Here is a 27334-nt window from a genome sequence, read left to right on the forward strand (position 1 = left end):
GAAGCTGAAGACATTCCAGTTGTTGATCCCACCGCAGCTGAAGACATTGGTCATCAAGACAATGTTGAAGATGATGAAGTCATTCCTCAGATCGAGCACAATGTGGTATCATCGCCTGTTCTCACGAACAGCGAACTCATCAGCATTGGTCGTCCATTGACGCCAATTGCTCAGGATGACTCATGGGTTGATCACCCACAAGACTCCCCCCGTCAAGCAGAAACACCAGTTACTCCCCCAACTCAAGTCACCACTCTGGTGATTGAAGATGAAGACTTTGTGGCCAAACCAACTCCATCTCCACAAGCGTCGCCAGCGTTCCGCAGGCTTCACAAAGGACCAAGGCCACAGGTCACTCTGTCAAGTGTTCCAGAAGGAGAAGAGAGCCAATCGGTTTCACGCCAAGTCTTTCCTGAAGCCTCTCCAACTGTGAACAACCCCGAGACTGAAGCCAACATGGCTGAAGATATTCCGGCTGCATCAGCCGATGACCAAGAAGAACCAAGAGAAGAAGAAGAACGTGTTGCTACACCCCCAACCAACCAAGTTGTTCTCGAGGAGAACGTGTCCGACCCTCCGGCTACTCGAGTGGAGGTTAACAACATTGAGGCGACCACCAGCACCAACACTGAAGCCAATGACGTTGTCATGGCTGAAGCTAATGTGGCGCCTGAAGTCAATGTGGTGCCCGAAGTGATAGCACCTGAAGTCAATGCTGCACCTGATGCAAATCTGCAGCCTGAAGTCACTGCCACTGCCACTGCTCCTGTACCGCCTCCCAGACCACATACTATTGAGCAAGCATACAACTATGGTCAGCTAGTCACTGTCAGATGGCCTATTCTGGTTCCTCCACCTGCTGCTGGTCCGCAATTTGATTATCATGTCGAGCACAGGCCTCAGGTCCAGAAGCCAAAGCCAAGATTGCCCAGGTTTCCAGGTACTGCCACTTCACCAGGGTCCTTCACTGCAAATGGCTTCATTGCGCACAACACTTCCTTTAATAGCGCCAAGAACCCCTATTCCAAGCCAATGATTTCATCAGATCGGTTCTGGAGCTATCAGCAGCGCAGTTATTATTCTTGTTTTCTTTATGATCAAGGGCGCATCTTCCCTCATATGTGTCTTGACTGTGAAGCCATTGCTGGATTGCCATGCCTTGAAGAAGCCCTTGACTGCTTCCGTGATGCTGGATTGCTGAATTTTGTGACTGATAAGGAGCATTGGAATGAAGAGCTTCTGCTGCAATTCTATGCCATCCTCCACATTCGCGGCTACAACAGGGATCCGAAGACATGGGTCCTTGAGTGGATGACAGGCAACGTACACCATGAAGCTAAAGCTTTTGACATTATTGAGCTCACTGGTCTGCCCACTCCAGGTGAACTATATGAACCTGGTTGTCAGCTTCACCGCAATGCTTTGGAGAGCATCTTTCAGAAGCCAGAGCCCAACATGAGCCAAAATGCTGAGCATGATAAAGCCTCTGCCACATGACGCTGACTACCCAAAGGAGTTCTTTGTCGAAGACCTTGAGTATCTGCCCCGCACTATTTATCATATTTATCAGGCGAACTCTATGGCCTATCAAAGGACATTCTTCACCAGCAAAACTTGAAGGAGCAATGAAGACTTTGGTGTTTTATATCTTCAACGGCATCAGCTTCAATGCTCAAGACTTCTTTATCAGGCAGTTGGCTGCTTCAGGCTCTGATCTCTTTGGACTAAAGTTCTACGCTCCATGGGTTATGCGCCTCATCAAGCTACATTCAGCTGTCAACTATCAACCCTCTGCTCGCAACCATCTGATCTTTCTGCCAGAGGTTGATATGTCAGTTGAAGCCATATACCCAGAGCCTGCCAAGGAGCCTGTTTGTCTTCACAATGCTGATCACCAAAGCTTCACGCAACCCATTGAAGGAGTCCAGGCAATCACTCGTGTTTATCATTTGGCTGGCAATACACGCTTACCTCACCGTGCTCAAACTGAAGCCACTGAAAGCACTATTGCTCAAAGGCCTCGGAAGCGATCTCGTGTTCTCAATGACCGAGAACTTCTCGTTGCTCTGCATCAGAAATAGGATAAGCATCACTATTGGCTGAAACGGCAGATGCAAAGCCTCTTGGTGGACGTCAATCGCATTCGCAATCTTGCCACCAAGAATGCCTTTGTCACTCATGAAACCTGTCGGAGGTCATGGAAGAGTTTGACATTGCTGAGTACTGAAGCGGATCTTCAAGACGATGGCTTCACTGAAAGATTCAAGTTTGACTCCACTCCAAGGAATGTTGTCTTGCATCGAACTCCGTCTCTTGAAGACTCTGATTATTCCTCCTCAGCTGCAATGGTGAATGCCAGAGTGATAGATGATCAAGATGATGCTACTTCACCACCTCCAACTTCAGCGCGTATCGACACTGCACCAAGTTCTTCTGCACCGCCAAACCCCGACGCCGACCCTGCAGCTTCTCCTACTCCTTCTGGGAACGAGTAGAGACTCTATGTCTTCACACCTTTTTGGTCCTTACTGACAAAAGGGGGAGAAGCATATGAGTTGATAGTCTTCAAGCGGGTCCATATGGGCGGTTGCTTTATATTTTGCCTAGTGTTTACAACTCTCGCTTTTGATACATTTGGTTCTTTGAGTTGTAACACTTAAACTTGATGGTCGTCTGCTACTTGTTTGCTATTCTGTGATGCGATGATAAATTCTGCATGTGCGATGATAAATCCCGCACGAAGTCATATTGCAGACGTCCATTTTTTATTATGCATGTCATTATCTTCGTTATATCAAATCATGCATGATGAATTGTCTTCATATGTTGAAGAGGATCTCCACAAGTACAACCTGCCATGTGCATTTGCATTCCAAAAGCAAATTACTTATATGCACATCTTCAGGGGGAGCCTTTTGCTACTTATGAAGACAATACCTAAATTCTTTACAATTTCACATACTTTTATCCCCGTTGAAAACTTCAACCAGTTTGTCATCAATCACCAAAAAGGGGGAGATTGTAAGTGCATCTAGTGCCACCCCTAGTTGGTTTTGGAGTATTGACGACAAACCTGGTTGAGGGACTAATGTGTTTGTGAGAATTGCAGGATAACACAGGTAGTAGTCCCTCATTGATTCGGTTTACCTACCGGAGATGACCCCTAAAAATGTATGAAGACATTGAAGGCAATGGTGGTATGTGAAGATATTCACATTGAAGACTATGACAAGAGAAGACATTGCGTGAAGACTATGGAGCGCGAAGACTTAGTTGTTTCGTTGTTTCCTTTTCTTCTTTGTTGAGTCATAGGAACCACCGTACTGTTAAGTGGGGTCCTAGTGAACAAAGTCAGAGTGACTGAAGTGATGCTCAACCGAAATCCTATGTCTTCGAGCGAAGACAATGAGAGCAAATCTTATCCAGAGTTGGATGAGTCAGCTTTACTTGTAGCCCAAGTCAAGCTGCCGCGTGTGTTTGAAATCTCACCGTTGGAACACGTGTCAGTTCCTTAGTGACCCAGGGTCATTTCGGAAAAATCAGGTCGGGTTGCCTCGTGGCTATAAATAGCCCACCCCCTACACCATAAATTGGTGGCTGCTCAGAGTTAGTGCGCGGCTTTTGTCGTTCGAGAGCAACCCACCTCCGAAGCTTTTGAGAGAGAGAAATCCTTGCGAGGACAAAGCCCAAACACTCAGAGCCAAAGAGTGTTAGGCATCACCGAAGTCTTTCTGTCCGCATGACCTGAAGACTTGTTACACTTGAGGACTGTGAATCCTCCAACCGGTTAGGCGTCGCGTTCTGAGCATCCAAGAGTCATTGTGGATCGCCGGTGAACGAAGTCTGTGAAGGTTTGGAAGTCTACCTTGAAGACTTACCAAAGTGATTGGGCGAGGACTGGGTGTCCTTAGCTCAAGAGGAATAAGGTGAAGACACGGTCTTCTGAGTTAAAATCTCAGCCTCCCTAACCAGACGTACAGTTGTCACAGCAACTGGAACTGGTCCAACAAATCCTTGTCTTCGCCAAGCGACTGGTTCTATCGTCTCCCTCTCTTTATTTACAGTTTGTCTTCGTGAAGTCATTGTCTGTTTGCATTACCTATTTGTCTTCACTGTGTGACTACTATCATTGTTTGGCTTCATACCATCTTCCATCTGATCCTTACTACCTAGCTGTATTAGTCTTTGTGCTTTCACTTCATTGCATACTTGACTATGGCTTGCTTAGTGTAGTTTACCTTCCGCTGCATATCAATAGGTTCATTTTTATTGTTTGTCTTTGAAACTCTCATGTTTTGAAGACTTTCATAAAAATCGCCTATTCACCCCCCCTCTAGTCGATAACTAGCACTTTCAACTCCGCCGCCGCCGTAGCTGTCTTCCTCAGCCAAGTTAGGGCGTGGAAGATCTACACTGACGAACTTCACATCTCCACTTCCCAGTTTGTCGTGTTCTTCGTCCAGGGTAATTAAAAGTTACTTTTACTGCCCTCTTTGATTCAAATGATTTCTTCAAAATCCTCAAAGTTGTTTTTCTTCAAATATTCACACATTAAACACCTCACATGTCATCTGTTCTTGAATCATTTCTCTAAGTTATATTTTTCTTCAAGATTCCTCAGTTGTGTTGATTTCTGATCTGTACAATTCTGGAACCTAAGACAAAGAACGCTTAGTGAAATTCTTCAAGACTCATCTGGTCAAATTCCTCAAACTTGTTCGTTTTACAAAACCTTCTGAGAATGCATATGACCTCTCCAAATTCCTCGCAACTATACTCTGTTCACAGGTACTCATGTCCACTGCTGCATCACTAGGTTCTCATCAACTTAACTCATTTGCAGCATTCCTCGAAGAAAAGTTGCATACTTCTTCAGAGAATTCCATTGTTCAAATTCCTCATCTGAAGAAAATGGCTGATGGAAAGAAGCCACAGAAGGGAGGAAAGAGGCCTGAAATCAATACTGCTTTTGAAATCCCTAATGACATATATGCGGATTACTGCACTCCTGATGAGGCCAAGTTTGGAAAAGAGGACAAAAATCAGCGCAAGGTGCGCATACAGAGGATAGAAAGGAGATGGGCAAGAGAGTGGAGGGAGTACAGGTATGTTACTCCCAAGTACATGAAGAAATTCGCACTCAATCCTCCATGCCCAAGACCTCCATTGGCACCTGGCCAAGAAGCAGATCCCACTAGCCTCAAGCGCGGTGAGGATTATCCTGATGAATGGGCCAAGCGCCAGGCCAAGTTGGCTAGACAAGCCAGAGAAGCAGTGAGGAAATTCAACGAAGACTCTGCTGTTGCTGCTGCCACTGCCGAGGCCTCTGCTAGCAAGCCGAAGAAGGCCATGGCAAAGAAGCCTGCGCATAAGCCAAGTGCTTCACCTTCAATGCCCTCAAGGCCAAGTTCCTCAGCAATGCCCTCACGTCCAGATTCCTCAAAGCCCTCACGGCCAACTCCCCAAACTGCTCCTGCTCCTCCAAAGTCCTCAGCTCCTCCGCCAAAGTCTTCGGCTGCTCCGACCAAATCCTCTGCACCAGTGCATCTCGCCACGTGCCAAAGGACTACATGCATATCTATTGCCTCAGGAGCCTCTGCAAGTTCCTCAGCTGGCCCCTCTCTGCTGAAGAAGAAGACCACTGCTGGACGAGGTCCTCGACCAAGTCCTCACAAGAAGCAGGTCGCCTTCCAAGTGCTCTCTGATGATGATGAGGCTGATGATGAAGAACTAGCCGAAATCATCAGAGACAGACAAGTCAAGGCCGCTAGAGCCAAAGGAAGCAATGTGCCACTGCTTTTGGATCCGAAGCTGATCCTAGACTTCATTGATCTCTGGCACAAGGATCCCAACACACCTTTGCCTGAGATGAACCTCACACCAGGTCAAAGTCATGTTTTGACTGCCTTCATTGAAGAAGAGAAATGGAAATTTGAGAAGGCAAGGCAGCTGAAGAAAGCTCAGTACAGGAAAAAGCGCTTCCTGAAGAAAAACGTTGTCTCTATGACAACTGAAGAACTAGTGAAGATCCAGGCTGAAATCAAAGGCCTCAGCGATGACTTCAATGCTTACTATGATGATTGGCAAGGAGCCAAGGTCAGGTTTGTAAAACTTACTGAGAAATTCACTTCAAAGGTTGCAGCTCCATCGCAATCAAAAATTCCTCAAGACGAAGCATCTGCTCAACCAACTGAAGAGCACGCCAGCACCGCTGATGAAACTCAGGCTGCTGAAGAAAATGTGAGTTCCAGGGCTGATGACTGCATTCCAGTCGCTGAAGAAATTGCCAGGGCATCCACTAGTGGTGCGCCTGAAGAAAATGAAGAAGTCAGGGCAACTGCATCAGTTGTGCCTAAAGAAACTCAACCAAATTCCTCTGCTCCTCCTGCGCCTACTCCAACTCCGATCCTTCCATCTGCATCAGATGTGAAGAAGACTAAGGCTGCAGAGCGTGCAGCTGTGAAGAAAAGGAAGGCATCAACTTTATCAGATTCTTCAACACCGAAGAAGATGAAGAAATTGACAAGCTCATTTGCAGATCCAATTGATGTTGTTCCTGTTTCTAGCATGCCATCAAAGGAAATCGTCCCTTTTGATGAAGAATATGTGATCCCCAGCAGATCTGATGAAGACATTCCCTCTACTGCTTCCTCAGAGCAGATGGATGAAGAAATTGAAGCGGACGCAATCCCTTCAACTCCAATTGTCTCCTCGCCCATGCCTCAGTTCACTGCTGAAGAGGCCGGTGTTGAGGAATTGGATGAACAAAATTCTAGCGTGGACATTGGGAGTACTACTCCATTGATGAATGATGATTTTTGGGATAGTCAGCATCCCAACTCCCCTCTGTTCACGCCATTTCAACAAATCCCTCAGTCCCCAGCACAAACTGTTCAAATGGGCTCTGAAGAAAATCAGCCCACTACATCCGTTCATGAAGAAATTCCAGCCACTAGTGCTGAAGAAACTGCTGTTGCTGAATCTTTGAAGACACAGACTGCCACTGAAGAGGAACCAGAAATTCCTCAGCCTGAAGAACCTGAGATTGCGATTCCTGAGGTTGTGATGCAACTGACTGACACTCCTCAACCCAAGCCAAAGGATCCATTCTCAAGGAAGCAAAAATTCAAAACTGATGACTTCTTCGGCGAGCACGTATTCTTCACTGATTACAACCCCTATGACTTTACTCGCATTAGGAAGAGGCGTTTCTGGACAGCCAGCCAGGCAAATTTTTATTCCTCAGTTCTGTTCAACAAAGACAAAGTCTTCGATCATGAGCACATTCCTCACGTGGATATGGAATCTCTGTCGTGCTTCGTGCCAGTCCTCAGTGTTCTTCACAATGCTGGACTATTAAATTTCTGCACTGACATCTGTGATTGGAATGAAGAACTCATTCTTCAATTCTATGCAACGCTGCACATCACCAGAGACTCTGAAGATGTGAATTCATGGGTGCTGGACTGGATGACTGAAAATACTCACTATAAGGCACCAGCTACTGAATTGCTTCGTGCTTTGCCTCTCAGTCCTCCCCTTGAAGCTGCTCGTTGCATGTACCAAGAGCCTGAGCTTAAAGATCACTATATGCAAGTGCTGATGAAGCCATTGAAGCCAGATCAGGCCCCAAGAACCAAATTCCTCGTGAAGGAATTGCTATATGTGCCTCGGACTGTCTATCACATTCTGACGAAGACATTGAGTCCTATCAAGGGCCACGACTCGAATGAAGAAGAAGTCGTTGGCATCATGAAGAATCTGCTTTTCAATATCATGCATGGCGTTCCCGTCAACTTCCGTGATTTCTTCATGAGGACTCTGGCCAATGTCGCAATGTCACCATTTGAGTTGAAGCCTTATGCTCCGTGGATTATGAGATTCATCAGAACAAGGTCTTCACTCAACTACAAAGCTGATACACTGAACCATTGCAGCTACTTGCCCCCGATTGAAGTCCTCAAACAGACATTTTCCTCAGCTAATGACAAGGGCAAGGCTTCTACTGTTGTTGATGAAGGCATTCGTCCATTGGATGGTCAATTTCGCAAAGCTGCATCTTATTCCACCAATGATGACTCTGCCACTCATGACTCTGCCGCCAACACACCCAAGCAAAATCCTCAAGGCACAGCTCCCAGGGTGATGACTGATCGTGAGCTTCTCCTCAGTCTTCACCAGAAGGTTGATCGCAATCACAAATGGTTCAAGCGTCAGTTTGGTTCAATTCTTCACAACATGACTGCTACCCACAATGCAGTGAAGAAAAACCATTACTACCTCCACGAAACCTTCAACCGTACCTGGGCTGTTCTGTCTCACATTTATAGCGCAGAAGATCTGAAGAAAATGGGTCTCAAGGAAGATTTTGACTAGTCTGCTCCTCCACCGAAGAAATACAAGAAGGTCAAGGTTCCTTCCTTGGTGGCCAGCTCCTATTCTTCATCGCGCGACACCGACGAGCATGAAGACTTGGACGACACTGCGGCAGGCCCTACATCAACAATCGACCCCAACAACGCTGGCGCTCCTTCATCAACTTGAGATTCTTCAGGGGCGTTAGTCCTCAGTTTCGATCCTTTTGGTCATTCGATGACAAAGGGGGAGAAATTTGAGTTAGTCTTCAAGCGGGTCTACTTATATGGGTGTTTTTTGCTAAGTTACAACTCTCGTTCTTTTGATGACTTTGCTGGATCGAGTTGTAAACTTAAACTCTATGGTGGCCTGATACTTTTGCTGTGGTTTTTCTGCATGCTTAATCCTCATTATGCACGCATGCTGAATTACTTCAGTCACCATATTTCATCATGCATTTCAAATTCTTCATATTATATGTCAAATACGTGTATGAATTACAAGATATAGGGGGAGATCTCCATGATTCTACTCTTCAAGTGTGCATTGCTTCAAAAGCAAATTCCTCACTATGCACATCTTCAGGGGGAGTTCTTCTATATCTTGCAATCAAATTCCTCAATCTCACTAGTTACACTTCATATGTTTGTCCCCGTTGAAAACTTAACCTATATTGTCATCAATCACCAAAAAGGGGGAGATTGTAAGTGCATCTAGTGCCCCTTAGTAATTTGGTGTATGGAAGACTTATAGGTTAAGGGACTAATGTGTTTATGAGTGTACACAGGTCTATAAGTCTATGAGGAGTTTGTTATTTACAGAGAAAGTCGACCTCTAAAAATGAAGTTCTTCGACTGAAGACTTTGGAATTCTGAAGACTTTCTAAAGACTTTGAAAGTGAAGAAATTGGTGTGACCTTGAAGACTTGGTATTCATTTGAGGAACATGAAGCGTGAAGACTTTTGTTTTCATAGTTTCATTTTCTCTTTCTTGAGTCATAGGAAACACCGTACTATTAAAGGGGGTCGAGGAAATACTAAGGAAAAATTTCCATGTGATGCTCAACTCAAAATCCTACACCTACCAATCCCTTCGAGTGAAGCCATTGGAAATCTCATACAGTTCAGTCATATTCTTCAGTGACAGAGACGAAGTTCTTCTGGTCTCTGAGGAATTTGTTCTGACTGAGGAGTTAGGAATTCGCCAGTGCGGATTGCCTACACAGTGAGGAACATGATAGCCCTGAGGAATTTGATACTCAAATTTCCGACCGTTGTTGTGCTACGGCCAGCTGTCCCAAAATATCTACCCACCTAACGGTCATATTATTGAAGGGCATTTATGTCTTATCATGTCGGGCTGCTCCCTAGGCTATAAATAGCCGCCCCCTACAACCACTAGCTGGTTGGCTGCTCCGAGAGAAACTGACACTTGTCATTTGAGAGCATCCCATCCTCCGAGGACTTTGAGCGAAAATCATCGAGTGAGGAAAACCCAAACCCAAACACCTACAAACCCAAAGTGATTGAGCATCACTGAAGAGATTGATCATGCGTGGATCTGACGCTTGTTACCTTTGAAGACTGTGCTTCTTCCAGACGGTTAGGCGTCATGGTCTAGAGCATCCAAGAGGAATTGTGGATCGCCGAGTGACCAAGTTTGTGAAGGTTCGGAAGTCACCTGAAGACTTACCACGAGTGATTGGGCGAGGTCTGTGTGACCTTAGCTCAAGGAGAATACTGTGGGGACTGTGTGTCTAGGACTGGGTGTACCCAGGTTTAAATACCTAGCCGCTCCACCCAGACGTACAACTGAGATAGCAGTTGGAACTGGTCTACCAAATCATTGTCTTCACCAAGCTTACTGGTTCTATTTCCTCAAGTCTTTCATTTCCTCATAACTGTGTTGTGTGCTTGTTCATATCTGTTTGAAGACTTTGACTGAAGACTTTCTCAATTTCCCCAGTTCAATTTCTTTAGTCTGTTTGTCTTCATCCTGTGTTATCCTGTGTTTACGCTTTCTGTACTCTGTGTTGGTCTTCATTTCATCATGATGACCATGCTTGTTTTCTGCTATGTTTACTTTTGAGTACTTATTCCGCTGCAAGTAGTTCTTCGCTAAGGAATTTCCTCACCCGCAAATTCCTCAATGAAGAATTCATAAAAATCGCCTATTCACCCCCCTCTAGTCAATATAACGCACTTTCAGTTCCTGTGTGCTTCCTCAAACGCCATATCATACGCACTCTTGACTGTAAACTGACCATGCTTGCCCGGCCCCCATGCCAACACATCATCCTCCAACTGAGACTAGGCCCGGATCTTCAGTATTTCTGCAACATCTGCAGGAAAAAAGTGTCGCTGCACTAGCTCATAGTTCCATGATCCATTTGGGTTTAGCAATCCTTCAACAAACCGAATGCGATAGTTACCTTCTGCAGAGATAGGTTTATAAGAGTATGGTCTGGGGAACCAATTGTCTCTCCAAATTCTAATGCTTTTTCCATTACCAACTCTCCACACTAAGCCTTTTTTAAGCAATTCCAACCCATAACTGATAGCTTGCCATGAAGATGAAGCATTCCCAGCAAATACAGTGTCCTCAAGCTTACCACTGGGATAATATCTAGCTTTTAGAACTTGGGCACATAAGCTCTCAGGATTTGCAATGAGCCTCCATGCTTGCCTTGCCAATAGAGCTTGGTTAAAGAGGCGAAAGTCTCGGAATCCGGCTCCACCCTTGGCTTTTGGGCTGCATAAGCTTTTCCCAACTTTTCCAGTGCACTTCCATCTTGCCCTCGGCTAAACCCCAATAGAAAGTCCTCACCATCCTAGCGAGATCATCACACACTGGAATCGGGAGTTTGAAAACTCCCATGATGTATGTAGGCAATGCTTGTGCAACCGAACCGATTTTATTAGCACTTCTCTTCCTGGCTGTGCTAAAAGGCCATCTCCCCACTGTATTAAGCGTTTTGTCAAGCTCATTTGTAAGCTTTGAAAGCGACCTTTAGACATACGTCCCTCCGGAGTATGGAGTCCCAAATACTTGTCTTCAAAACCCACTTCTGTAACACCCAAAACAGCTCTAACTTGCTCCTTCACACTTGTTGGGCAGGAGTCCCCAAAGAGCATGGAACACTTATTATAATTCAAGCTTTGCCCAGTGGCAGAGCCATACATATTCAACGCTTATTTCACACGTTCAGCTTGATCTCGTGAGGCCTTAAAAAACAGAAGTGTATCATCTGCAAATAAGAGGTGGGAGATACCTGGAGCTCTCCTACACACCTTTACAGGAACAATATTTCCACTTGAAACCCTGCTTTTCAGAATAGCAGATAATCCATCAGTCACAAAAAGGAACAAAAACGGTGATAAAGGGTCACCTTGCCGAAGCCCCCGCGTCGGTGCAAATGAATCCAAGAGGGTCCCATTTAATTTGACAGAATACCTCACCGATGTGATACATGACATTATCCACCCAATCCATCGATGAGAGAAACCCAATTTTTGCATCACTCGCTTCAAGAGAACCCAGTCCACTCTATCATATGCTTTAGACAAATCAAGCTTATATGCACAAAAGTTCCTTGTGGGATCCTTCTCTTGTTTGATATAGTGAATACACTCAAAAGCTACTGGTGCATTATCTGTAATCAATCTACCAGGAACAAACGCACTTTGTTCAATTGAGATTATATCATCAAGTAATGGCCTTAGGCGGTTCACTAGGCACTTTGAAATAACCTTATATATCACATTGCAAAGACTAATAGGTCTATAGTCAGTCAATCTTTTGGGATTTGAACTTTTAGGAATAAGCACAATGGAAGTAGAGTTAACTCCCTCAGGCATAATACCGGTCCTGAAAAATTCCTTCACCGCCACAAACACACTGTCTTTAACAGTGCTCCAATTACGTTGGAAGAACCTTGCTGGAAATCCATCCGGGCCCGGGGCCTTGAGAGGCCCAATCTGAAATAAGGCGTCTGCAATCTCCTTATCCGTAAACGGTTCACATAATTTGATATTATCCTCCTCTGAAATAATGGACTCCAAAAGGTCCAGCATCGGATCTGCATCAAGGTTAGGGTCGGCCGAAAAAATGCCTTGAAAATAATCATTGACCATCTTACCCATGGTGACAAAATCTGAATGAACACCGCCAATACTGTCCGTTAATTCATGGATTTTATTTTTCCTTGCTCTCCACACAGCTTTACTTTGGAATTACTTGGTATTCCTGTCTCCCTCCTTGAGCCACGTTATTCTTGACCTTTGCATCCACAACATTTCCTCCTGGTAAAGCAATTCATTCATTTTGTCAGTGACCCTCTTAATGTCCTGTCTATCTGCATTCATATGCACCAATTCTTCCAGTTGCGTTCGCGATTTTGCAATCTCCCTTGTGATATTACCAAACTTCCTGCTCCACAACTTTAATGCATTCATGGTCTTATTTAACGCCTCCTGTAGCTGAGCCATATTCTGGACGTTACCCACTGATGCCCATGCGTCTTTGATTACCTCAGGGAGACCTTCGTCCCTTTCCCAGAACACCTCGTATCTATGACTTCTGCTTCCCGTCGGTCCTGGATCAGCCGTACTCTTAAGCAGCAATGCAACATGATCTGAACATGGAGACGGGACATGCTGCACTGAAGAAAACGCAAACAAATTTCTCCACGAAGCAACCGAACTTTGACATTAGCAGCCCCAGATCTCATATTATCACATGTATAAGGAATTCTCGAGAAGCCAAGATCCACTAATTCACACACTTCCAGCACATCACGGAATGCTACCATCTGCGCTTCCGCTCTTGGTGTTACCGACATATGTTCAAAACTCCATAGTGCCTCATTAAAATCACCTATAACCAGCCACGGGAGGTCACTTACTGGTTTCAAATTCTGTAGTTTAGTCCACATGAAGTGACGGTTCTCAACGCGTGGCTCACCGTACACACAAGTGAGACGCCATTGCTCTGCATCCTCATGCTCTTTAATAATTAGGTCAATGTAACGATCGTCCTTATCCAAAATTGTAACAGAAAAAGCTTCATGCCAAGACAGAGCAAGTCCACCGCTCAGCCCTTCGCTGTCCACTCCCGTAAAACCCTTCAAGCCAATCCGACCACGAATTCTCTTCATTTTACTCTCTTTCTGTCTCGTTTCACACAAAAAAACAATCATGGGGGAATGCGACTGAGCAAGTGTCGCTAGTTCATGAACTGTCCAAGTATTCCCCCCTCCCCGACAGTTCCAGCTAAAGAGATTCATTGGGACCGGCGGTCCTCCACCCGGGGGGCCGCCAAAACATCCATATCTGTATCGTTTTCCACGTCCTCGACACCAGCACCGTGTCTTCTCCTCTTGACTTTAGGATCCTTGCCAGGTGTACCACTAGGCTGGCCAATCTCCCCCAAAACATTTACACTAGAACCTTGTTCCAGTAGCAAAACAGTACCCGCAACTTTACCCGCCAGATTTGGAACTGCTTGTCCGCGGATATTAACAAAGCCATCCTCACGAATTAGACGTTTGCAAACATGCCTTCCATCCTTCTCAGTACCCGCCAGATTTTGGGTCAAAGCTTGACCACATATTTGACTAGCATAATGTTAGTGCATCTCATAAAAAAAATATCGTTGAATTCTTATTTGAATATATTTTTCGATGATACTATTTTTTATGTATAATTTTTTTTGAAATCATAGTTTATATTTTATTTGTTAAAATCATGTTTTTTGACATCTCCGTTTTTAAATCTTTTTTCGAGCTTTGTTAGGGTTTGTGTCCTGCTCAGGAAGGCGAGACGGCGGCGGCTCCCTGAAGATGGAATAAAGGTCTCCCCGCCTAGCCCCCGTTCCGGTAATGCGTCCAGCATCATCGGTGGGCGTGTGAAGTTGTGTCTCCGGCTGATCTGCCTTTGGTGGATTTGCTCGGATCTGTTCGCCGTTCATCTTCGTTCGTGTGTCTTCAGGTTGGATCCTTTTAATCTACACTCTTCATCTGCGGCGGTTGCTGTTCTGGTGCGTTGGTTCTATGGGGCCTTAGCACGACGACTTTCCGACTGTCTACTATAACAAGGTTTGCCTGGCTCCGGTGAGGGAGGGGCGATGGCAGCGGCACGCCTTCAGCTCGCTTCAGCACTTGTAGTCGCTAGGTGGTCTACGGATCTGGATGTAATTTTTATTATTTCTAGTGTTCGTTGTACTACCATGATTGAAGATGAATAGATTGGAAGTTTTTTCCCGAAAAAAAGAAAATCACGGTCAGAATATCTATACTACTATTAAAAGAGCAAACATAAACTCTTCTAAAACCACACAACAAACTGTACACGGAATAACCAGGACTCTCCGATCAAATTAACTTAAACACATCCTACTGTCCACGTTACATCATTGGTCTATTATCTAAATCAACGACTGAGATCAAATGTTCTATGTTCTGCCGAGCAGACGCGGCCGTGGTCTGCCAATCGCCCGCAAAACATACCGGTTCGACGCCTCTTTTCCTGTGCGATGAGATAAAAAACAGAGACAAAGTACATGGATGTAATCCTCGCTCAGATCCAGGCCACGGTTCCTCCCGCACCCGGGCGGGGTGGCGGCTACCACCATGTCGCGGAGAGGCGGGTGGCAGTGGCCCAGGGCCAACACGCGGAAGGAGATGCTCCTCACGGCTGTCGTCCGGATCCGCGCCGTCGAGCCGTGCCCGATCTTCTCGGACGATCCTCGAGGCGGCGGCGGTGTAGCGGCACGACGGGCGGCGGCAGCCCTGTGTCAGCGCGCAGGGAGAGATGCGCTTCATGGCCGGTGTCCGCATCCGCGCCATCGAGCCATCCGGAGGTTCTCAGGGTGGTGGCGCGCTGCCCAGGGAGCACAACCATGGGCGAATCCAAGGGAGCACGACAGCGCGGACTCAACTCCAGCCCCCCGTGCGATGCATCTCGCCGCCGCCGCGGCCGTGCGATGACCCCCTGCTGCTTTCGCTTCCAAGGGTCCCGTCCTCCCACACGAGCTCAAATCGCCTGCTCCGTGGCCGCAATTTCCATGCGTCTTTTGCGTCTTCTTCTTTTGGATCACTAGCTAGGGAGTCTGCATCTTCCTCTGAATTTCTCCCCATTCACTAGCAGCAACACTATGATTTAGCTGTAGCCAATGCTGACGGTGGGTGGTACAGATCACTAGCTACCGAATCTGCCTCTTCCTCTGAATTTCTCCTCATTCACTAGCGAGATGTAGTGTGATTCTGAAAAAAACGTATTGAAGAGATGGAGCTTGTGATTTCTGAAGTAAACAATATGTGCTATTAGATTTTACTCCAATTTTTGTGCAAATTTCTTCGATACATGTAGAGCAGTGCTGGCAGCGCGGGACGCAGCGGGCTCGGCCTGAGTCGGCAGCGGCAGGTCCATCTCCTCCCTCAAGCAGCGGCGGCGGCGTGGTACACAGCGGGCTCGGGCACGAAGATGGATTTCTCTGGCGAGGCATTCGCCGATGTGTTGACGACTCATCGCCTCCGTTCCTCCGAGCGGTCAACGACGCCGAAGCTGCCGCTGCCGTTCCTCACACAGCCGAGGACGCCGAAGCGCCTCTACGCGACGATGATACACACTGCATAGCCTCTGCCCTCCAGAACCATGGCAGCACGCCGTGTGAACGCCCCATGGAGGCACAGTGGTAGGAGCTGCACCATGTAGCGTGTGATCGATGCCCACCAAAAGTTTGATGAGTTCCCCTAATTGATATCTCTGTACAGTCTCTCCCTGCTCCTATACACCGTGCCTCAGCTCATCTATATATGATCTTATTTTGTTTCATTTTTTTTGCTAGATGTAACACTGGCCTTTGTTGAAATCCTATCCAGGTTGAACCATTGAAAGCGAGCACATAAAGCTGCAGAGGTAACAACTCCAAAGGAATCAGTACGGTGCTGTTTTTTCAGTATTCCTAAAATAAATCAAGTAATGGTGTGATTACCATTAACATCGATGGATCAGTCGTTTCTATTGAAAACATCATCATACTCTGTTAAGCCAGATTCCATTCATTTTGTTTTTTAGCTCTGCAAATTGTTCTCTGAGAATTGGTATTCGTTACATCTTGACTGTCTAGCTCATCAAATGGTCATGTCAAGTGCCGCTGCACAGAAATGTCGCTGGTAACAATGATTAAAGTTCCCAGGGTAGCGTATCTTACCACAATTAGTTTTGGTAGTTCTATTGGGAGAAATGGAGTGGATTGTGCATTCCCTCTCCCACTAATGATTTTGCTGGTCAAACTTGGGATGTGATCAAGAAGGTGGAGAAGCACCATAGTTACAGTGGCGCTGCTATTGTTAAGTTCACCGGAATTCAGCAACAAAAGTAATGCATAAACAGTTTGAATATCTTAGTTCACACTTCTGGGCTATGAGTCCAGCACTTGGATGAGATTCCAAACTTCAAATGCTCACAGGTCCAAGTTATTGGACACAATCTGATTTATAAGTTATCTCACATTCTAAATTATGAGATATTGACAATCTAAAATCATTACTTCTTTCGTAGGGACATATATTGGTGTTTCATGAGGCAGATCAAATTGGTCATCGCGATTTGCAATCCCATGTTGACACTCATTTCTCCGATTCCCGAAGTTAGCCAAGCTTTACAGTTTTTTATTACATAGAGATCAATATATTAAAAATATATATGTATGAGACAAGAATTTGTATTTTTCATTGTGACCTTATATAAGGGAATGGAGCGGGTACTAAGTACTTTACACTTCATGTGACATTTCAAATTTTCAAGAAGGTAATATATGATTTTTGGGGTTTAGCTTATCCTATATATGGTTATATGTGTCAGCGACGTGCGTGCACGTGCAATCTTACTAGTGATCCTAAACGCGAGGGCACCAGTAAACCAGGCGGAGGTAACGGTGGAACGGTCAGACCACGAACCAACGAACCGGGAAACTACTCGCTCGCTCTTTTTTTTAGAAGAACTACTCGCTAGCTCAGGGTCGCGTGAACAACAGTTTGTTTGACCGGCCCACAACAGGCGCTAGAGGAGGCCTACGTACTTACGGGCCAGCCCAGTTTCAGCCCACCCAAAACCGACGACCGACCCATTTCTCCGTCCAATTATAAACCCTAGCCCACCAAAACCTCTCGTCCCATCGCAACCGCGAGCACCCCCACCCAGCTCCCACGCCCGTTCCCTGCAGCGCACGCCGGCGATGGGCAAGGGGAAGCAGCGCGTCCGCGCCCGCGGCGACGGCGCCGGAGGAGAGCCTGCCGGGGAAGGCGAAGCTGCCGTCGCCGGAGGCGGCGGCGCTGCCGGCGGGGGCCACACCCCCTCCACCGTCTTCGTCTCCAACCTGCCGTACACCTACAAGTCCTCCGATGTAAGGGCGAACTCGTAGTCGAGGCGCTCCCCCTCTCTACTAAGCTGTGAGGTTACTCAGTGTTGGGTGTTTTGAGGCCCGGGTGTGATTTTCCGCTTGTGCTGTTGCTGTGCAGCTCGAGACGGTGTTCAGCGAGGTCGGGCCGGTGAGGCGCTGCTTCATGGTCGCGTCGAAAGGTGAGCTGATCAGCTGACGATTGAGAAATTTGATGGCTCTATATGGTGTTTATCAGTGAGCAATTTCCCGTTGCTTGTGACTAAGAACTCTCTGTGTCTGTTCTTATTATGCAGGGTCCGAGACGAGTAAAGGATTTGGGTTTGTACAATTGTGAGTTCAGAACTTGATCTGTTAAAGATTTTCAGTACTCATTCTTGCCATGCAATGCCGTGGTTAGCCTAGTTAGCGTGATCAGACGCATCATAACAGTTAGCCTTGGTGCACTAATTCTTATTCTCAGCAGAAGTATGTTACATATTCACTGAGTTCTTCTTGGCAATAAGTCACCCACTTGACCGTACTTCTCTTTCCATTTTAATGTAAATCCGGCAGTCGTTCAGTTCTATGTTTTGCTTCAACTCGGCTTTGAGATAGACTAAATCTTTTAAGCTTGGTTGATAGATAGAACTCGGTTCATGTGCTGGTACAACTGCACAAGTGTATTTCTTCAGAGAAGAGTGTGTTTCTGCTGACAATTAAGGAATTACCTGTGTATAAAAATGACCGTGGCCCTGTTAGCATACATCAAGTACTTGATCAGATTCCTCTTTTTCTTGCAATTGCAAAGTGGTGGAATTTTTTTGTATTTGGGTCACCATGTCGTAGCCAATTTGGCTCTGCCCCGTTGGAGCCATGCTACTTCTTCTTGTTCAAACAGGTTTTTGGGCAGCAGTCAAATTGAACTGACTTAAAATGTGTTTGCATTATATCAGTGCCACTGTTCAGGATGCTGAGCGAGCTATTCAACAAAAGAATGGTTTTGCTGTTGCTGGTAGGAAAATCAGAGTTAAGCTCGCAATACAACGTGCTCCGTTGAAGGAACGTTTGCAAAAGAAAGAGAGCGGTAAATATCAATAATTTGTTGCTTATGAAACTCTATAGATTGAGTGTCTGATGATCCTGCTGTTTTTGTTTGTAAGCAGTGCAAGCTGACGACTCCAATGCAAAAGATGAAGAAGATGACAATTCTACTCCTGTTCCTGTAAAACATAAGGAGACCTCTCATAAAGCTGATGCAGGTTTCATTTGGAAGCTTTTAACCTTTTGCACCTTTTCCACTGTTCAGTTTTCCTAGTACTTCAATTTTTTCTGATGCAAGATATTGTGTTGAATTAGGACCACCACAGTTATTGGCCAAGTATACCAAAGTAGCGAAGGAAGTTAGCACTAATGCTACTGACAAACCGAAAAGTTCTGAAAAGCAAAGGTGTGGACTGGAAGACTTCTATATTTACTGGACAATACCACGTTACGTAAAATGACATCCCATATTGTTGCTGAAGTTTTTTCTCTTGTTTTGAATCTTGCCTCTTCAAGTACCATTTCTTAGTTATTTTGGTCGAAGATATAATGTTGTAGCATTTTTATCTGTTCCAGTTAAACTCAATTTGACTTGTAATTTTTTATCTCCTAATGGTTAGGATCGCCAAAACCGTTATATTTGGTGGTCTTCAAGACTTCTCCATGGCTAGTGAAGTTTTCCGTCTGGCAGGAGAGATTGGCACGGTAGTGTCTGTAAATTATCCACTTCCAAAAGAGGAAATGGAGCTCCATGGTATGATCTTTTCATGCTCTCTTTTCACTTCCCTGCACCCCGCCCCAAATTTTACTTACTTTTAATTGTATATTATGTTGTCAACACAATAATTGTTCTGGTGTGATAGTTCTTTGAGTTCATGCTACAGCAGTAAATCCAATCTCTTGTGACGGGTATCACATTGCTTTAAAATTTCATGTTTGTTATGTGGCGAGATAAGACGGGGGTCCTTAGGTCTAGTCAGGTACTACCTCGACCCAAGTCGTGCGGCAGCACCTTGCGAGTAACCACACCCAGGGCCAGGGAGAGTGAAAAGGAAACTAGGAATAGCTTGGTTACGTCTTTGCTTAATCTCAAAGAGAGGGACCTCCCTATATAGAGGTGTATTGACTAAAGGATAGAGTAAAATCCCTAAAGATAAAAGCTAATAATCCCAATCCCAGTTTTAGCAACTGCCATATGCCCATATCCCGTCGGCTTGTTAATCCATAACGCGTGGTAACTTCAGTGGCATTATTGGTGATGCGAGTATTCAAATGATAATGATGGATTTGAATCTTATTTAAGGCTGCATGTCTACTCTTTTCTAGTTAGTGTCTCAGTGAACTAAAAAGTCATTACTCCACCTTACAATCGTGTCTCATCTGGCAATATGTTCTCATCACAACTTAGCAATGTCAAATGGCTCATTCTTATGCTCGTCGATTGACTGGATGCATGTTTTCTGATGAAGACGATGCTTATGTTTTGAACTGTTAGTTCTCTGCAAGACTTGTACCCCTGTGCACGACTCTATACATGTGAGGATTGTCCATATTTGGTATTTGCACATTGCTAGCATATTTCTGATGAAGATGATGCTTATGTTTTGAACTGTTAGTTCTCTTCATGATGTACCCTGTGCACGACTCTATACATGTGAGGATTGTCCATATTTGGTATTTGCACATTGCTAGCATATTTTTTTTTCGAGAAAACGCAAAAGACCTTTGCGTTTCATTTCATTGAAAAGATGGAGGTGTACAAGTACATTCCTCCTAGGAGGCTGGAATTATTACATAGCTAACACTAGAATCAGTGGACATCCCATGATTGTGGCAAGACGACCCTGAGTCCTTGGGCCCCTGCTGTGGCCCGGCATATTTTGATTGGCTTGAATGTTGGGCATAATTATTTTTGCAGTGCTTAATTTCTTATTTCCCAGTCTTAGTTCCAGCTGCAAGTGTTTTTTGCTTGGTAAAAAGAACATTATGGTTTTTTATTCTCCTATCCGTGCACACAAGTCTCGTTTGTCCATTAAGTTCTTGTTCTCTATTCCTTACTCCTTTTCTCATTACATTCTCATTCATTTATTCCCCATTGGAGAATAATGTTTAAACTTCACCATCCTCTTAGTCATGGTTGACTAAATGGAGGACATTGGTATTACTTATTTCATTTGTTTGACTGAAGCAAGAGCACCACAAAATGTCGTGCCGTTAAGGTTGCTTTGTCGGCTTAAGATATGAGTGAAAAGTAAGACACCACAAAAGGCCATGTCATAATTGATGTGGCATTTTAATACGAACATGGAATGAATCCAGACATGTTTGAATCTTCATGCACTTACTTCACCAGACATTTAGCTCATTTAGCACAACTAGCATTTTAAGTTAAAAAAGTGTTAACAGTAGAATATGGCATTCATCCCCTCCAGGGCTTGCACGCGATGGGTGCACATCGGATGCGGCAGCAGTACTCTTTTCAAGTGTGAAATCAGCTTGGGAGGCTGTTGTCCTCTTGCATCACAAGGAGATAAAAGGAGCAATTGTTTGGGCTCGTCAACTTGGTGGGGAGGTAAGCTGTCTTGTGCTGTATTTATCTTAATATGATGTCATTGCTTCATTATCTAGTTTGATTGTCTCGTTCCTTTTCTGCAACTAAACAAAATTGAGATCATTTTCTTTTGCCACCTGTTTTTCTTTACTATGTATACATACTTTAGCATTTGGTTTTACTTCAGTGACATATTACACCTTGGTATGGTAATTAAAAATGGGAGGATGCGCAGTAATTAAGAATTAGTGGATGTGCGGTAATTAAAAGTGGCTTCAAACCTTTCTTATCTTGTATTTCTATAGTTCGTTCATTTACTTGCAAGTGTCTGAAACTTGTTTGTTGATATTCAGGGTTCAAAGATCAGGAAATGGAGAGTGATAGTCAGGAACCTGCCATTCAAGGTGCTTGTTTGAATGCAAATTTGTGTCTTCCAAAATTATTTTCTAGGGCATATGAAAGAGAAACTATACATGGATGTTTCATTCTCACAGGTTACTATAAAGGAGGTCATGGACATATTTAGTTGTGAAGGATTTGTCTGGGATGTCTCCATTCCACAAAAATCTGATGATGGGTAATGTTTTTCATTAATCCTGTATTCCCTTGGTGAGTCAAGCAACTCGTAATATATGATAACTCTGTTGCATTTATTATTTTTACAGGAAGTCAAAAGGCTTTGCTTTTCTGTCTTTCACACGCAAACAGGATGCAGAAAATGTACGGTCAGTACTTTATGCAGTAAGAGTAAATATTCATTGGAAGTCCTAACCTGCCACAATTTCTCTGAACCAGGCTATAAAAAATGTTAACGGAAAAGTTATTGCAAAGAGAACAGTCGCTGTTGATTGGGCTGTTCCGAAGAATGTATATGCTGTTGCTGCAAAGTCTGATGCTAAGGACGATGGTAAATATTAACTCTTATACCAGTGTTTATACTTTCTTTCATTCAGAGATTTCTCATAAAGCTATAGTTTTCTCTACAGCTAATCCAAAATTTATACTTGCCTGAATCTGAACGATATAATAAACCGATATGACGATATATTGTAAATCACTCGTTTTTGAGACTTGATTAAAATACCATGCTGGTTCCTTGATATAGTTCCTCAGGAAACAGGAGTATATTCCATTGTCTAAAACTAAACCACGATGGTACCATGATTTTCCAACTACTCCTGCCGTTCCAAATTATAAGGTGTATTAGTTTTTTGTCCACTGTTCAAAAAATCATCCGATTCAGCGATTTATCGCTAATTGGTGGGTGACCGATAAATTATGCCATATCATCACTATTTATCGTTTGGACCGATTTATCACTCTGACAAACGATTTATCGGGAATGTACCGATAAATTGGGCCTATTTCTAGCACTATGTGTGCAAGAACTATGTTTATTTGTGTTCTGCGGACCTTGTTATGTAATATGTATAATTGTCCTACTTTGTTTGTCATTCTACAAGGATTCAAAAGCAAGGAATCGTGGTAACACTTATGTCCAGTATTTTTTTTGTGTGTTGAATATATCATATTTTAGTGCTGGAAACCTGTGATTTGTAAAAAAGAAATGGCCGATTAATAGTCAACTGATAAAATCGATTAATCGTCCGATTTCTGATTAATCTCTAATCCCCATCCGACCAAGACGGTAACGATAAGCGATATCCTCAACATTGGTTTTTTCAAAAGTAAAATATGTGTAGGTTTGGCGAAGTTTTTAGAAAAAAATATCAATATCTTCAATACCAAATCTATATCATTTGATCCATCATGAAAAGTATTTTCATATTTAATATATTAAGTATTGTACGTGTTATTTTATTCCACAATCTTGATCAAACATACAAACATTTGACTTCCCCAAAAATTGATGCACCTTATATTCTGGAACGGGTGGAGTATTTTATTAGTCCACTGCCTTCTCATAATGTCGTCAATCAATGCTTTGAGTTCTATGAGTTACTATTATGATTCTGAGAACTGCATGTACTTTCAGAGTTGGAAGATATATCTGACAAGGGCAGTGACAAGGAATCCTCTGAAGATAATCTTGTTGGAGGAGATGACAGCGATGATAACTGTGAACTTGATCAGGAGACTTCAAATCGTCTTCCTGTGGATGATTTCAAAAGTGAAGCGGACATTTCTAGAAAAGTTCTTGAAAATTTGATCAAGTCATCAGAGAAGTCTGAGCGGTCTGGTGTTGAGAGTTCTGATATTGATACAGATTCTGAAACAGAAAATGACACACCAGAGAAGAGTTCTGATATTGATACAGATTCTGAAACAGAAAATGACACACCAGAGAAGAGTTCTGATATTGATACAGATTCTGAAACAGAAAATGACACACCAAAAAAGAAGCAACCCCAGTCACCTGCAGCTGTCAAGTTGGCAGAATCTAGAGATGTAACAAAGACCGAAAGTATCATTCCTGCTTTGAAACCTGCAGCTGCCATGTTGGCAGAATCTAAACATGTAGCAGAGACAGAAAGCAATGTTCCTTCTTTGAAACCTAAGAAAGAAGATGCTGGCCTGGATAGGACAATATTCATAAGCAACCTTCCTTTCGATATTAGCAATGAGGAGGTAACAGAGCGGTTCTCAGTGTTTGGGAAGGTTCAATCTTTCTTCCCAGTTCTGCATAAACTCACAAAGTATGTTTAACCATCTGACTGGAAATATTTTATTTTGTCCATTCTCCACCACTTGTATTGACCACAGAACCTTCACTTAATGCATTTGTTGATTCCAAGAATTTTTGCACTGTCTGTGCAGGAGACCTAGAGGGACTGGTTTTCTCAAGTTTTCTACAGCAGAGGCAGCCGATGCAGCAGTTTCTGCTGCTAATGCTGCTCCTGGATTAGGAATTTTTGTAAAAAGCAGACCACTTAATGTTAAGAAAGCGCTGGATAAGGAGTCAGCTCACAAAAAGGAACTGGAGAAGGGAAAGAATGAGGTTGAGGATCGACGCAACCTGTATTTGTCAAAGGCAAGTTTAACAGTTAACTCTTTTATCTGCACTCAATCCTGCACTCCTATTAGTTTCTGTTCCTGAAAGTTTAGTGTTGAAGCAGGAAGGTGAAATACTCCCTGGAACGCCAGCTGCGGAAGGTGTTTCAGATGTTGACATGAATAAACGTAGTTGGTAAGAGTTGGTCTTGACTCTTATGTCTGCATTAGTTCATCCATATTAAATAGTATCAATAAAGTCAATGCGATGATTTTGTTATCTAACAACAACAAACAACAACAACAACAACAAAGCCTTTAGTCCCAAACAAGTTGGGGTAGGCTAGAGGTGAAACTCATAAGATCTCGCGACCAACTCATGGCTCTGGCACATGGATAGCAAGCTTCCACGCACCCCTGTCCATAGCTAGTTCTTTGGTGCATGATTTTGTTATCTGAAGTAACAAAAATCCTACCTGTCATTTTCATGTAATTTGATGAATTTTGTGAGACTCCATTCTTAGTCTCCTTTTCTGTAAAGATGGTTCCTTTTTTCACTTGCATTTGTACAATTTTTTACATCTCTATGCCCCCTCCTTGCTTGCATGGCATTTTGCATAAATCAGAACCTTGTTTTCTCTTGTTATCTGCTTCTGTTATTTTGTGAAAAATGAATAAGAAATGGTTGCTATTTTATCTTGTAGGTTGGCTAAAAGAAAAGCAGAAATGCTTGTATCTCCAAAATTCCATGTCTCCAGAACAAGGCTTATCATTTACAATTTGCCAAAGACTCTGACCATTAATGATGTAAAGAAGCTTTGCCGAGAAGCAGTAATTTCTCGTGCTACCAAGCAAAATCCTGTCATCCGGAAGGTTTAATTGCGGTTTACCATCCAAGTTTCTCCTTGCTATTTTTTAGATATCTTTATAAAGCTTATGTGTATGCATTTGTCTCGAGCAGGTAAATATCCTAAACAATGAAAAGAAAGGTCAGGGTGCTGCACAAAAGCATTCCCGGGGGGTAGCCTTTGTTGACTTTCAAGAACATGAGCATGCTCTTGTAGCTCTGAGGGTTCTAAACAACAACCCTGGTACTTCTTTATGCACCTGCCACTTTTAATTAGATTGACTGTTGTCATGTTGTGCCAATTGTTCTGTCCTGTGTTGCTACTTTGTGATGGAGCATGTTTATATCGAAAAACATTTTGCAGTGAGTTGAGTTTGCTTACGTATTTCATCATCCTTAGATTGCGCCTACACTTTTAATATTGGATGCATAATACATTTGGGTTGGGTTGCATATAAATACTTAAGAAATAATGTGCATCATTGTTGTCTTTATCTTATTTATACTGGTGCTGTTTGTCGGTGCTGCCTATGTTTACTCATTCATTAGGAAAGAAGAAGAAAAACCAATCATGGCCTTTCTGCATTTTCATACAGCTGTTTGATGTTCGTTTATACATAATGACAGGAGTATTGTTTGCTCCTGATAGTTTCACATTTATGGGACAATATTGGGTGATGCCATTTGGTTATGGAAAAATCAAAACAAACTATTTGTATATCTGATATTCGTTTCTATCCAACAGACATGGTGCCTGTTGGTCTCTTTTTTGTACTGCCCACTGTTGAATGTTTGATGCTGAACACGGAATGGTTCGGTCCGTGTTATCATTTATCATTCTTTACGTCTTTGCAGGAACCTTTGGTACAGAACGTCGTCCAATTGTCGAGTTTGCACTTGAGGATGTTGAAAAAATGAGGCTCCAGAAGATTCGGAACGAACGCAATGGTAGGGCAAAAGAGGCTGCACAAGAGCGGAGGGCTCTGGGAGATCAGTCTACAACTGATGGCCCTCGTCCAAATAAGAAGGGACCTTTTGGAAAAGGGAGCAAGCAAGAATCGCAAGATATACCATCTAAATTATCTGACTCTGGCAAAGGACCTTCAGATGATCTGTCAGTTCCTGGAGGTCCCAACACCACTGTGGAAAGCACACAGGGAGACAAAAGGCAATCTCAAAGGCCCGCGAAACGAGCACGGCAGTCAATTAAGGGAACCTCCTCTGTGTCAGATGGAAATCAAACAGATGTGGCCCCGAATGCTGCACCGAGTGTAAGTACTACCGGATTTATTTTGCAGTAGTACCCCATTTAGATGCAGTGAAGTAATCTAATGTCACGTCTGTTTCATTTGATGCATCAGGGACCATCCACAGCACACACTCAGGCGGACGCACGAAGAAAAAGGAGGAACAGAAATGATGGTGAGCAGAAGAGAGACAAGGCTACGAAAAGGGCGAGGAAAGATGCGAGTGGGGCGGGGGGCGTGGACAAGTCGCTGGCGGAGCAGTACCGCTCCAAGTTTCTGCAGCACGGCGTGAACAAAACCAAGGCTAGTTAAGTGGGATCGCCATGGACAGACAGAGACCACCAGCTTCTCCACAGCTGAAGCTGGCTGAGAACCCCCTCCGCAAACCCTTCAGCCCCGTTGACCGGGGTACGATTTTGCTTGTAGTGCTACTATGATTTGTTTTCCCCTTGTAGCTTCTACTCCCTGTGAAACAGCGACTAACCTCTTTTCGTCAAGCTTTTCACTGCCCAAGTTCTCTATTTATAATCTCAAGGATGAGTAGGCTTTCAACTACCATCTGATATGAACTGCAGCGTGCTAAAGATGGATCTAGACAAGGATGGATGATCAGGTGCTTATATTCCTTCGCGATGATGTTTCAGCCGTGGCATGTTTTTTGTCCCGGGCATGCCTTTCGCGTTGAGGTGTTGCCATCATTCATGTTTCTTGTGGGTTTGGGTTTGGGTTTGGATATTTGCTGTAAAAAGGTGGTGGTTTGCCTGGCCACGTTGTGTTTCCCTTCCTTTTTGCTGGAAGGTTTCGTCCACGCTTCGTCTGCGTGTGAGCGTTTGGGCGAGTTCCAGCTATGGAAACGTTTCATCTGCGTGCGCGTTTGGGCGAGTTTCAGGTATGGAAAGGATAACAATGATTGATGAGAAGACGAGGTGGTTTATACACACATAGTTTGGCAACACCTGT

The 27334-nt window shown here is 44.1% G+C and overlaps 1 protein-coding gene across 2 annotated transcripts; it reads left to right on the plus strand.

Moving 5' to 3' along the window:
* The first annotated feature begins 17521 nt into the window (after positions 1 to 17521).
* Positions 17522 to 27002, plus strand: LOC123123267 (RNA-binding protein 28). 2 transcript variants are annotated; one of them, XM_044543746.1, is made up of 20 exons: positions 17522 to 17760; positions 17876 to 17936; positions 18051 to 18087; positions 18690 to 18820; positions 18900 to 18995; positions 19093 to 19183; positions 19398 to 19531; positions 21210 to 21349; positions 21682 to 21732; positions 21823 to 21905; positions 21994 to 22048; positions 22124 to 22235; positions 23325 to 23555; positions 23607 to 23985; positions 24107 to 24320; positions 24406 to 24476; positions 24985 to 25153; positions 25242 to 25371; positions 25983 to 26398; positions 26489 to 27002. In XM_044543746.1, exons 1-20 carry the CDS (start codon positions 17593 to 17595, stop codon positions 26684 to 26686), a joined length of 2967 nt encoding a protein of 988 aa, XP_044399681.1. In that variant the 5' UTR covers positions 17522 to 17592; the 3' UTR covers positions 26687 to 27002. The 2 variants fall into 2 exon arrangements, with proteins under 2 accessions (XP_044399681.1, XP_044399680.1); XM_044543745.1 differs by having other exon boundaries at positions 23325 to 23985.
* The last annotated feature ends 332 nt before the right edge of the window (positions 27003 to 27334 follow it).

Source organism: Triticum aestivum, chromosome 5D (genome assembly GCF_018294505.1).
Source record: "Triticum aestivum cultivar Chinese Spring chromosome 5D, IWGSC CS RefSeq v2.1, whole genome shotgun sequence".
Lineage (NCBI taxonomy): Eukaryota > Viridiplantae > Streptophyta > Magnoliopsida > Poales > Poaceae > Triticum > Triticum aestivum.

Bases quoted from the DNA above. Each gene is read 5' to 3' on its own strand.
- LOC123123267 (XM_044543745.1), top strand. From the start codon at position 17,593: ATGGGCAAGGGGAAGCAGCGCGTCCGCGCCCGCGGCGACGGCGCCGGA. The intron at 17,761-17,875 runs GTAAGGGCGAAC...GTTGCTGTGCAG, and splicing joins ACACCTACAAGTCCTCCGAT to CTCGAGACGGTGTTCAGCGA. The intron at 21,350-21,681 runs GTAAGCTGTCTT...GTTGATATTCAG, and splicing joins CTCGTCAACTTGGTGGGGAG to GGTTCAAAGATCAGGAAATG.